Source organism: Anopheles gambiae, chromosome 2 (assembly GCF_943734735.2).
Source record: "Anopheles gambiae chromosome 2, idAnoGambNW_F1_1, whole genome shotgun sequence".
Classification (NCBI taxonomy): Eukaryota; Metazoa; Arthropoda; class Insecta; order Diptera; family Culicidae; genus Anopheles; species Anopheles gambiae.
In genome coordinates this window covers 25,980,554-25,993,198 of record NC_064601.1, presented here as the reverse complement: position 1 = coordinate 25,993,198, position 12,645 = coordinate 25,980,554, and the positions used below count along the sequence as shown (strand labels likewise).

The following is a 12,645-nucleotide window of genomic DNA, read 5'->3' as shown; positions in this document are numbered from 1 at the left end:
AAACCGTATGACCACAGGACGTTCACAAAAAGCAATGATGAACAATCTGCCAAATAATGTTCGTTCAACTGGAATGACCGAAAGGATTGCGATTCAAGGACAGTTCATCTAAATCAGGGCTCTCCAAACTTTTCTGTTCGCGGGCCACATCGCTTCGTAAACAACTTTGTTGAGGACCATTTTAATGTTACCTTTTGCTAATGGGAATATTTTAATCTTGTTTTGACAAGCAAATGAAAAAGTGAATATTTAAAAATTCAACATCTTTATATTATTTACGCCTTGAATTAGTTAAAAATTTAAATTTTTGATGAAAATTGTCAAAATAATTTGCTATTTACATTATCCTTTTCAAAATCATAGCGGGCCGCATTATAGTAGTGATGGGAAAAATGAAGTTTTCTAGAATCGATTTCGGATGGTGGGTTCGGAATCAGTTCCCAGAATCGGAGTTGGCTATGGAATTGGTTCCGGAAACGGAATCAGCTCCGAAATCTGAATTGGCTTCGAAATCGTAGTCGGTTTCGGCATCTCCATAAGAATAGGCAATGATGCTCCAAACTTACTAGTAAACGATCAATTCTGATGGAGATTACCGGTCGGATTTTGCTTCTGAGTCTTCTTATTTCAATTCAAATACTGATTCTCATTCCGGAGCTATTTCCAATTCTGGAGTAAATTCTGATTCCGTTATCGGAGGAAATTGCGATGCCCAGGTCGGTTTCAATTGTAGACCCGAATCTGATTCCGGAATCGGCTCCGGAGTTAACTCCAAAGTCGACTACGGAATCGGTATCGATTCCAGCATCGGAATCGACTCCGGAATTGATTTCGAACACGTAATCGGGTAGATCCGATACCGAACTCCCCCAACTACATTATAGGCTCTCGAGAGCCGTAGATAGGAGACTCCTGCTGTAAATGAAAGAACTAGTACACGTTCACGTTTATGAATATGAACCGAAATGCCCACGCCTACTATACAGGCATTCGAGACTTAGGCAGCGGTAATCACTACTGCGGGCGTGCGGGCGTGCGTGCGTGCGTAAAAATCAAAATTGTTTGATTCTGACGCATGCGGTTTCAAACTGTCACCCGCTGCGGGTGTCAAATTCCATACATTTTCAGTAAACGTACGCACGCCCGCATTAGCGATTACCGCTGCCTTACTCAGCATCACGCAGCCGGATAGTACCGTGCTACGGGGAGACGGTCCATTCGGTGCATAGACTTGAACCCACGGCAGTCATTTTGTTAAGTCGTACGAATTGACGACTGTACCACTAGGCCGCCCCACACACCTCTCATCCCTGTACACCTGGATTGAGCAATTGTTATAAAAATCATACTTAAACATCATTTTTTGTCATTACTGTCTTGTAAAAATTGAGGATAAAATGGTTGTAGTGTTCATTGTTCAGATCGTTACTCTAAGGCTTAATTTAACCTAAACAAAGCATCATAAATACCACGTTAATTGTACGATTTTTTCGTTTTTTTCTTCTTTCCGCCACAGGTTGGATGACCAGATGATGTAAAAAACAACAAACAAACAATCAACACCGCCCTATTTCCCCGTCGCAACCCGTAACAAACGAAGCATCGCACACTGCCACACAGGATGGCGCTCCGCCTGCGCAAGGATGTGCAGAAAGCATCCTACTACGTCTGGTTTCTCGGCGCCCAGGAGGCGAAGGCGCTGCGCGGTACCCGCACCCTGCTGCCGATGATACCGCGCATGGTGGAAAAGTCGAAGGAACAGGAACCGCTGAAGGTTACGCTGCAGGTTTCGCACAAAGGATTGAAAATTGTACAGGTAGGGCGGTGCACCACAGCATGGTGCTTAGCATGGTGTTTGCGCGTCACCCACGCGCTGCAACCAACCTACAAAACGGCTGCGTTGCTCACTTTACCATTCCCATTGACAGGGCTCGGCCAAACACTTTATTCCGCACGGGGCGATCACCTGCTCGGTGCAGACGGAAGACATTGTCGCCTGCACGCTGCTGCTGTACAATCCGGCCACCAAGTGTCCGCTGCACGTGCACGCCTACCGCTGCGACTCGGAGCTGACCGCCCAGGCCCTGCACGACCAGCTGCAGGTGCTGATCAACAGACCGGAAAACCAGAAACGATTCACCGAACTGGAAGCACGGTAAGTTACACAGTAGTCGTCGTCGTTTGTCGCGCCGTTAGTATGGCACAGGGTGGGCCGGTTTGGCGACTGTGTTTTACGTACGAAATAAATAATGAACGTAATGGAGAAGGAAGTCAGTCGAGTCGAGCAGCGGGCTGGTTATGCTAGTTTGCCGTCGATCGTCCCATACACTGTAGAGAGAGGCAGGAAGAGCGAAGTTGTTGCCATGTATTTGCTTCCAGAGATGGAAGTTTTTGGGACCGAGGGCTTGTTGTTTTCGTTGCTTCGCTACTCCCGTCGCGGTCCTAATGCGGTTGATTTGTTGCTTCGGAGGTGAAAAAACACTTGCCCGTAGCAACACAGCTAACAGTATTATTGGGCTGACGTGCGTAACGAATGTCGACAAACTCCCGTTAGAGGACGAATCGGGTCTGTGGTTGGAGGCTTGATCCAGATTCGATCGACGTCAGATTGAAGGCGCGTGTTTGTTGCTGTACCGTCGTGCCCTACTGACGGGGCAATCTCATCTTCCGACAACAAAAAAACAACACCCGGAAATCGATACATGAATACTGTGTTTTAGAATTAGTTTATCACGTTTTTTTTCATCTTCAACAGCATCTCGCAATCGATGTAAATTGCACCCTTTAATCTCCGCTGTGTGTACTTTAAAGCATTAAGCACTGCATTAAGAGCGCTCTTCTCGCTTCTCTGTTTAAGCCGGCGTGTAGCAGTTGTTCTAAAGGTGTTTTAAATATTACCCCACCACCACCACCCGAGCATAATAGAGCAATTTATGGGAGAAATTTCGGTGCTTCAGCTAACGGTATGAAAATTCACCCCGAAACGCTTCACTCAACTCACTACACCTCCCCGGTTGGGAATGATCATACCAGAATCATTGCTGCGATCATACATAATCGCAATCAACAAATCTTCGGTGCCCCGGGGAGTGGCCAAGATGTGTTAAAACAATCCGTCAAAATATGCTCCCTTTTTGGGGGGTTCCGATGGGAAGGTTCTAGCGATCATGGGGGGTGTGATCGCTAGAAGTGTTTTTTTTTTCTTCATTAGTTTGCTACGATTACGATCGTGCCCGTTACCACATTTCGCAACCGATTGATAGCCGTGTTTGAAGTGTTTCAGTGTTCCAGTTGTACGGGTAGGGCAAGAAATGGTCCCGAAAAATGTCTATAATTACCGAACCGCTTCACGCACAGGCTAATGCCCGATCCGTTCAGACGGAGCATTGCATAACCGTGCGAGCGCACTAACGGTGGGTCTTTCCTCTTCTCCCCGGGGAGGGTTTTGCGAAAAAGACGCAAATAATTAGGTAAAGCAGGAGTAACTAACATCAACTAGCAAGTAGCGATTGAGTAAAATAAAGAAAAGAGAAAAAAGCCAGGCACGCACAAGCCGTGTAAAATATCGTCACATCAGTTACGCGTCCAAACCCCAACTCCAAAAAAAATCCCCAAAATTACACCGTTGACGCATTTTTCGCTCGCCCTGCTGATGGTGGAAGTGTAACGACACTAGACGCTGTAGTAAAAGGCCTCTCCCCTTTTTGGGGGAGCGCCAAGGAAAGGAAAGTGCGACACACACACACACACACACATATAAAGTACAGGTGAAAAATTATCTCACCGCGTAATTAAAATGCGCTGAAACCGTGGTGGATTAGTGTCGGGCGCTAATCGTTGATAGTGTGTGCGCGGTGTCGGTGTACCGCTTCAATCAAACGCGGCCGGTGTTGGTGGACGGTTTCACACGTCAAACTGGGTTTGGCGGGATGAGGGGTCTTGCTGGGTGCAATTGGGTGCGAAAAATTAGAGAAATGGCTTTGATATAGCAATGGCCAATGATTCGCAAACTCTGAGACAGGGAGCAAGAAAGAGAGGAGGCGAAAGAGAAGAAAGGTGGAGTGGAAAAGTGTTAGTAAGACATGGAGGACTGGGAGGCCAATCTTTGACCGGGTTGTTGTTTCTTCTTTTTTTGTTTGTTGCCTTTTATGCCCCCCCCAAAGTGAAACTGACGATTTTGACGTTTATGACCATTTTAAGATTTATTGCTCTCTTTTTCTAAGGCTTTCTCTCTCTCTGTCTCTCTGTCTCTCTATCTTTCGCCATCGGCCGGTCGGGGAGTGGTCCCTGGTAGAGAATGGGCATAGTGGAATGTCTGATCTGGTCACCTCAAACCTGAGCAGCGAAATGCGGGTGTGTGTGTGTGGACCATTTTCTTTTTCGACCGCTTCGGTATGTATTGGGAGCGGCCTAACCCCCCCCCCCCTCCCCCCACGCCTGGTGGAGCACATGGGGGAGCCGTGGGATTATGAAATGCGATGCAATTGGTGGCAACCGATCAAACGATCGACGAACATGCGCCTGCATTATGCGTGTCTCTTCGCCAGCTGTGTCTCGGTGCGTTTTGCCTGCGTAAACGGCCGTGCCTTAAAGAGCGTTTTTTGCGTTTGCTTTCTCGTGGCGAGGCGTTTGAGCCACCTGTTTGAGTGGTTTGAGCCGTTTGAGTGATGCTGTACACCAGCACCAAGCGTCGTGGTTTGACTCGCTCGAGTCGGTGATCTGCACTCGCTGCTCGCTTACGTCGAGCAATTACCGTTTTGGACCAAGTTTTGTCTAATTACCGCTCACCACAGTACGGTCTGGGTGTGTGTGTGTGGATGCTGCCATGTAAGCCTTCGGCTCGTAAAAACAGTCCATTAGTAGTTGCCCAACGCCAGCAGGCCAGATCCTTATGGTGACTTTCACTGCGCCGGGCTTGTTGGCAGTTTCGCAAATCTAGGTGTAGATGGGTTTGCCCACTTACCCCGGGCCATCGAGGAATGTGACCGATTTCGTCGCGCTGGTGACAACGGCACCATTTAGAAGCAAAAAAAAAAACATGCAATAATCGGGCCCTTAACCGATAAACCCGCTCCGGGAGAAGATGCCCAAGTCGGTCATCGGTCGGGCAGATTACATCACGATAGTGTGCGCGTTAACAGTTTTGTTAAGAAAAATGTCTGTCATTTGCCACCGATCGGCGGCGGTGGCGGCTATTCGGATGGTGACAACTGTTGCGCAATCGTTTGCGCATCGAACGGTCGCGATGGGGTCGATGGGGTGCAAGACACGGGATGCCGAGGCCGATGCTCGTCTCGTCGATAGCCCGATGGGCTTCTGGGCTTCGATACGTGCGACCGCACAGCACGGCTGTGTTGCGTAACGTCTTTTATCGATCTCGTCCCTCTCGATTCGATCGCAGCCGAGGCTCAAGGTATTGAGGTATCGAGGACGAGGTGCAGTTCTTGGCGCTTGGGCACGGGCCGTGGCCGGGGTTTCGTTTGCTAATGAACGCTAATCAATGGCCCCATTCTTGTCTCCTTCACGGGGAAATCCTTTTGAGGCACAGGCGACCGGGTAACGTAATCGGGTGGTTTTTGGGCACGATTGGAAACGGGTTACGGGGACAAATAGTGGTAGCGACAAAACCAGTAGCAACGCTAACACACTACTCGAATGACATAAGCAAAGCCACAATTTTCATGCTAGATTGAAACGCCCGGAAAGAGTTTCGCTCCCAACCAACGGCACCATGTCAAAGCGTTTATGTCATGTTATTTAACTGTCAAATCACATCAATCGCTACAAGTGAACAGTTTGAGTAGCACAGTAAGCAGCGCCTGAGGACAGCGCCATCTAGGAGCAAAAGTTGCGTTCCAAAAAGAGTAGACATCCGTACGTAATGATTATTGCTAGTTTCAAACACATTTCCTCCTCGCCAATGCATTGCAAGACTGATCACACTCGACCACTGAGACCGCTGACTCCGTTTGCATGGTTAAATTTATTATCGTTGTGCAGTTTCGGTTACATACATGTGTGCTTCCCCTTTTCCACATTTCCCGGACGCATCGGCTCAGCTCGAGCTCTCCGTAATCGCGTCGACTGCTGGCGCGACGGTGGTGCGCTTTCTGCGCACCCGAATCCGTATCATTCCCGGGCTAGGGCCGGGTGTGGTCGTGGTGACCTTTTTACGGCGCTTCCGAACCATTTGTGGACCGGCAGTCGAGGACACACTGTTGTGTGACTCCGTGACGGGTGTCACCGTCGTTACCACCGGTGTAGTTGCATTGTGCTGCTCCTCCGGGTAGTCATATTCGGGCGGGTTTGGCTGTTCTTGGGGCTCCTCTTCGTACTCCACCGCGGCGGCGGCGGTGGTGGTGGTTGCGTTCGCTCCCGGTGCTACCGTGCTGCTGGACGACGTGGTGCTCATCGTGCTGGTCGCTTCGGTTGTGCTGGAGCTTACGGCAGGATTCTCAGTGGTTGTCATGTTGGACGTGTCGGTTGTGTTGCTGTTGGCTACGGTCGTTGGGGGTTGGGCGTTGAAAAAGCTGAACGGTAACGAGTACATTTGATACCCAAAGAGCGACAAAGGCGAAACTGATGTCGTCGTCGGTCGGGGAGGCTGAGGGAAAACTCAATAAAAAGTAAAGCAATGTACAAATGGTGCACAATGAAGGGTGGAAGCTTACCATGCGTAGCAAAACTGGAGGAGTGGTCGTTCGCACCTGCGGTCGTTGCGTTGTGGTTGTTGGACCGGGACGCCGCGTCTAAGGGACTCGGAGATAAATCCAATTAGGATGATGTTGGAAAAATAATGGTACTTTACTTACCGTAGGACCTTGCTGGATTTTCTGCAATCAAAAGGAAAAGCTTTCAGTTGAAGTCGCGTTTAGTAGAAAACACAGATCAAACTGACTACCTACCTGCGGTATTCCACGTGGTTTCGTAGTTGTCCTGCCCTGCAAATTGTACAAAGTTTGTAAATACTTTGTTGCAAAAATAATGTATTAGAATCGTTTTCTGTTCTTCATCTATCTAGAGCCAAAGTTGACAAACATAGCTTACAAGAATTTCTCCCTGGGACTCTATAGGAGGAAGCTGTAAAAATGGGAACCGAAAACAATTCTTGTACACACCAGAATCCATCATTCAAACAGTTTCAACTTACTGTTGGAGGCTGTATGGAATTATGGATTTAGCATAGCCAGAGAGAGAGAGGTAAAAGGTATCATACATTTAGCTTAAAATTGGTCATTTTAAGATGCAACATGTACCTGCATGGATTTGGCTGTAGTAGTGGAAACTTTGCCGTTCGGTCCGCTGGAAACTCTCTGCAGAAGTTGGTTTTGGGGGATTTTTATGAAAAAGCACTGTGACTAATGTTTAGTTACATTATTAAAACAACACATACCAGAGCCGTTTTAGTAGTTCGTGATGTGGTAGTTGGTGCTTTAGGACCTGCAAGAAGCTGGTCGGCGGATAGGAACAAACACACAACATTTAACGTTTAATCAAACCAGGGCATATTTTGTTGTGTTACCTGACCGGATCGTTTCGTAGTGGTCGATGTTCTACCGGCAGCGCTGGAAGGCTACATAAAGGACAAGGATAAAGGAATTTCAATGTGTCTGCCAGTAAAACGTACATTTCTTCAACTCTTAAGCTACCTGTGCGGAGCGCGCTGTTGTTTTGCCTCTAGCGACCGTCGTAGTAGGCTAAGAAATGGCGAAAACACTCATATGAAGGCAATAAAGAGATGAACCATTCCACGAAAGCTTACCATCCTTCTGGTGGTAGTGGTCATCCTCCCACTGCTAGGCGTTGTTACTCTGGGTGCCTGCAATATTCTCCATTGCTTCGTATCGTTCGCGTTAGATGCGACATCATCTTCCGTAGTAAGCGACCCTAACGACAAATTCTGACCACGTGGAACGAGATTCAGTCTACGGCTGAGCTGCCGATCCCTGCGCACTAATCACTCACCTGGCAGAATAGGCAAAACACTGCCAACAGTAACCATTTGGGCTCCATCGCTTCCCAGTAGTAGTAGTTGTTGTTCTGCGCTACTGCATTGCTCAAACGGCACTGGAAACGGTGCGGGTAGAAAGCTTACATTAAATTACTTACAATACTGTAATCGAACCAGCTTAATGTGAACCGAATACCTTGTAGCTTGTTTTGCGCCACCGCTAACGAGCTATTAACGAGTGTTTTGGCTGTTAGCGTGTCATTTTGGTATTAATCCGAACTGGTACATTTGACATTGAGCTGGTGGGAAATAACAGTTTCCAAGCGCAAGCGGTTCGGCATTCGCATGCAGTGCGACAAAACATCATTGCCATTGAAGCTCATCCTCCACAACCAATCCAATGGTTGGCCAGAATCTATTAGCCAAAAGGGCTTATTACCCTCAAAATGACAAAATAAAAGCTCAACCACCGAAACCCTAATATCTGGCACAAGCGGCTCTTTGGGCCACCGCTGGCTAATGGGTGCGCTTCCAGGAGGACGCCTTACTTATTGCGCCGTGTGGCAAAAGATTAGCATATCTTGATCGAATTAAAGCGGGATTGCACCATTTCCCATGGCGCTAGTGGAGTAGTGGAGCAGTATTGTTACGAACAAATCCATTGGCCAAGCCAGCTCCAAAAAACCCCCGAGCAGGGTAACTACACTTACAAGCACGGGGCGATACGGACAGATCTTTTTTGGTCAAAACCTTGACGATGAGCGTACGCAGTGAAGACACAACCATCACAATAGCTGCTGCTGCTGCGCTACACTTGGAGTGCGTCGTTTTCATCTCGAATTTATCTCGAAATGATCGCATTACAAATTACCACGACCCGCTCTATCTTTTGCTCCCCCTTCGCTGATGATATCTGTCATCCACCCGGCACCCGGAATGGGGCGGATGATGATAAAGAAACGAAAACTATTTCACATCTCACCCCGCCTTATTAGTATGGCCCTTACCTAGGGACGGGGGCAGGAAAAACCTTCCTTGATGAATTGAATGCAGCACCCAGCAGCATTTCGTAGCGTTTTATTTCGTGTTCATGTTTTTTGCATTTTCCCGCCACCAGTGGCAGCAGCTGCACAAGCTGTTTCCCAGCTGCAACCGAGCGCTTGTGGCGCTTGCCGCTCCTCACACCATTAGCGCTTTGTAATTATGGTCGCGCGAGTGCGGCGAGTTGATGGATTGAGAAACCGTTCATGCTCTTGTTTTGGGTGAACTGCTAACCTCTCAACCTTCTCTCCCCCTTTTTGCGTTGGTGGTTTTGCGGGACCACTGCACCGGGGGCGAGGGCTGCATTAACGGCGATTGCACGCCCCCGAAGATGTGGCCTTATCCAACGCTTTCCACGTTGGATTGAGGTCAGCTACAGTGCGATCGTTTTGTGCGATGCCGACAGATTGGTTTTGGCCGGGAAAGATGATGGAGCTTAGAAAACGGCAACACGGGAAAACCAGAACAGAACATGTTCCAATCCGTGCCCGTGGTCCCGCTTGGCTTTGTTCTTGATAAAACCTCGCCGCATGTGCTGTCTCGAGGCACGAAAATTTCAAACATTTGCACGAAATGCAAGATTCTCTCGCTCAACTCGTCACATTAGGCGGGAGGGCGTGTACCCACTGTACACAAATAATTATTACCCACCCGGTGCTTGTATAACAACCACACGCTCGTGTGGCACTCGACTGTGATCGACAAACACGTGATCAATCGTGCACGATCGCATTGAACCCTCTCCTATGCTAACGTCGTGGTGGAAAGACGCCCTCCCCCCCAAAAAACAACAAAACCATTCGGGAATCGGAAATCGTGAGCCGCGATTTAACTCCACCACGGCGAGGGGGTTTATTGTTTCATCGTGCGTTCATATGTGTGTACAAAAAGTGAACGGACATTGCCTTTCCGCTGTAAAAGTGTTTGCTTACTGGACCGTTTTTACTGCTGCACGATCGAATTTGATCGGGGTTAAGTGGCGCGATCGGGTTGACAGTTGGGATGGGTTCACTTGGCAGGGGTGGCGGAGTTCATACATAACCTTCTTTCGGGCCGGTATTGGACAAAAAAGCAAACACAAAAAAAGGAGTGAAAACGGCAGAAAGCTGGTAATGAAGATTTATTTCAATAGTTTGCGGGAGAGCTGCGGGAATGTATTACACAAAAAGGGGAACACACAGACAACACACAACACAACAACAACAAAAAAATAAAACAAAATGCGGTAAAGATAACTTTGTGCCAAGCAGAATTGGGAGCAAAAACTTTCATTCAATTACACGCATGCGTACGATAGGGTAAATGCGAACAAATCCATCCATTAGCATGGAAACAAAATTTCTACAAATTTAACTAAAATCCTCTTCCACCTTTTTTCCGTTGGCTCTCACCGTTGGCGGCGGCTTGCTAAAATATTATCGTATCGATTTCACGCGGGAAATTATTTCTATTTGCTATCTTACTGCCCCTCCCCCCTCCCGATGCACTTTCTCTTCCTTCACGTGCCAGGGCGAGAGTGGCCGCCGCCGACTCGCGTAATTAAACGTTGGTTAAATTTCGGAAATTTATCTGCCTTTTCATTGCATCTCGCCTCAGCTCACATCCTACCAATCTGCCAAAAAAAGGCTGTGTATGTGTGTTTGTGCGTGTGTGGAATGAGCGTTTCAGATCAATCACCACAAAACACCGCCCGCGACTAAAACAGCGGCCGCCGAACGGGGGGTACAAAGTTCAACGGTTTCACTTTCTTCGGCGGGCCAGCTTCGGACCTTCCCTGAAACCGATTGGCGTTTGGTGCGCGAAAAACGGCGGAATGTAAATCAAACTATAAACTGCGATGCTTACGAATTCGCTACCGAAGTGACTTTGCTTTTTTCTGTTTTTTTTTGTGTGTGTTGCTCGATGGAAAGTTGAAGACCGTTTGCCGGATGGCGGTCGTGTCGTTGTTTGTTTGGTATATGGAGTCGCAAAAAGTTTCATTTTTGCGCATGGCGCGTACGAAGCAAACGGATATGTGACCCTGCTCCCTGGACACGTGTGTGGAAACTTTATTCAATATGCTAGCTATCAAGTACGACGTGTATTGTGCCTTCAAAACCACCGCACCGGACACCAAATGGTTGCAAAAGCTGGAATTTTGATTTGCGGGTGCGTTCGTCGTCTGCCCGCGCGCGTTGAAATCTTTCGCTTTGCGCATTTTGTAAGCCGCTCGGCGAGAAGGGCTCGTTTGCTCTGTTAGCACTGCACAAACCAAACCTCAAACTTTACAGCCCGCCAGATCCGATCGAAACACCGTCAAGTCCGTCAGTCGTGGTGGGTCACCGTTTTTTTGTTTGCTTTTGTTTTTCGAATTAGCATCATCATCATTGCATCGACAGCGGCTGTACGTGTGTGGTTGGAATGTGCGTAGCGATTATGGTTCGGATTTCAAGTCCCCGGCGCGCGGCGGCATCGGAACCGTGACCGCGTGCTCCATCAAGAATTGCGCAATGAAATATTTCAGAACGAAACCGGAGGCATAGCGTGTAGCGGTTATTTCGCGTTGTTTTCTTCAGCAGCAGTGTCCTTGTACACCACGCACCCCTACCACAGGAGACAGTGAGTGAGTGTTGCGTTTTGTGCTGTCTTACCACGACGATCACGAACATTTAATCCACTCACACGCTCACTTACACAAGCATGGACGGTCGCACTTTTCATTGACGAGAGATTTTATCAATTGCGCCATGCCCGGCGGGTGTAACCATTGAGCAAAAACAAAAAACACGGCTAAAACGGAAAGCCAAGATGCGATCGCACATTCCAGCACATGGGGGGGGGGGGGGGGGGGGGCAGCCCCGTTTTGGTCGGAGCAGCTAGGCAATTCAAAAGCAAAAACCCCTGCGCGCCTGTGCTGAACCGAACCGGGCGCGTGCGAGCACACCGATCAACTATCACTTTCCATTTTCTTCTTCAGCGCTCTCACCCGTTCTTTCTTCTTGTGGTGTGCTCGCGCTTTCCACTCTCCCCGTCCGGTCTCCCCTTTTAGGTGGGTTTGGTTCCATTTCCGGCCCCAGCCCGAGCAGTGCTTTGCGCGAGCTATTCACTTGCTGTGCTTGAAACTTTTTCCTTCCCAGCGTCGCCTGGCGCAGTGCAAAAAGGGCGTCGCAAAAGGCAACCACGGCTGCGGGCCTTCGAGAGGAAAGTGAATCTGTCCCACAATCACTCACACACACACACACACACACACACACACACACACACACACACACACAGAGTCTCGAGCTCGTTGAAAGCTATGACAGCGAGGAGGTTACTGTTGCGGCTTGCGACCGCTGCTTGTTTGTCCACATGGCGGTGGCTGCGCTGTCCGCTAATTTAGGTCAACAGGTACTGCTGCTGCCTTCCCCAGCCGGGCCCTCTTCTCGCCCCCACAAGACAAAACCGGGCCCATACCATACCGACCAATCCATCTGCGATTTATGCTGCACAAAGATCAATCGGCGACCAACGGCACGGGGGTTCGTCGCCACCTGTGCCCGTTCCTTCTGTCGTGTCGCGTTTCTCAATCAAAACGCCCGTGTTTGGGATGGGTTAGGAAATCGAAAAAAAGTGCCGCCGCGTTGTCTGCTGGCCTAGATGTCAACGGCTGGCGTATCGAACAGCTTGCACCA

The 12,645-nt window shown here is 48.8% G+C and overlaps 2 protein-coding genes across 2 annotated transcripts in view; one reads left to right on the top strand and one right to left on the bottom strand.

Moving 5' to 3' along the window:
• Nucleotides 1–12,645, top strand: part of LOC4576844 (uncharacterized) — a 32,357-nt gene that overhangs the window by 15,497 nt on the left and 4,215 nt on the right. The window contains exons 2-3 of the mRNA XM_001237443.4: nt 1,517–1,816; nt 1,929–2,155. Coding sequence (XP_001237444.3) covers nt 1,622–1,816; nt 1,929–2,155 — 422 coding nt within the window. The 5' untranslated portion in view covers nt 1,517–1,621. The remainder of the gene's footprint in view (nt 1–1,516; nt 1,817–1,928; nt 2,156–12,645) is intronic.
• LOC133391131 (mucin-2-like) lies at nt 4,326–11,815 on the bottom strand. The gene is made up of 10 exons (XM_061641991.1): nt 7,966–11,815; nt 7,763–7,900; nt 7,650–7,697; nt 7,523–7,573; nt 7,394–7,450; nt 7,257–7,313; nt 6,906–6,941; nt 6,813–6,833; nt 6,672–6,749; nt 4,326–6,604 (listed from the first exon to the last, which is right to left on the bottom strand). Exons 1-10 carry the CDS (start codon nt 8,011–8,013, stop codon nt 6,056–6,058), a joined length of 1,083 nt encoding a protein of 360 aa, XP_061497975.1. The 5' UTR covers nt 8,014–11,815; the 3' UTR covers nt 4,326–6,055.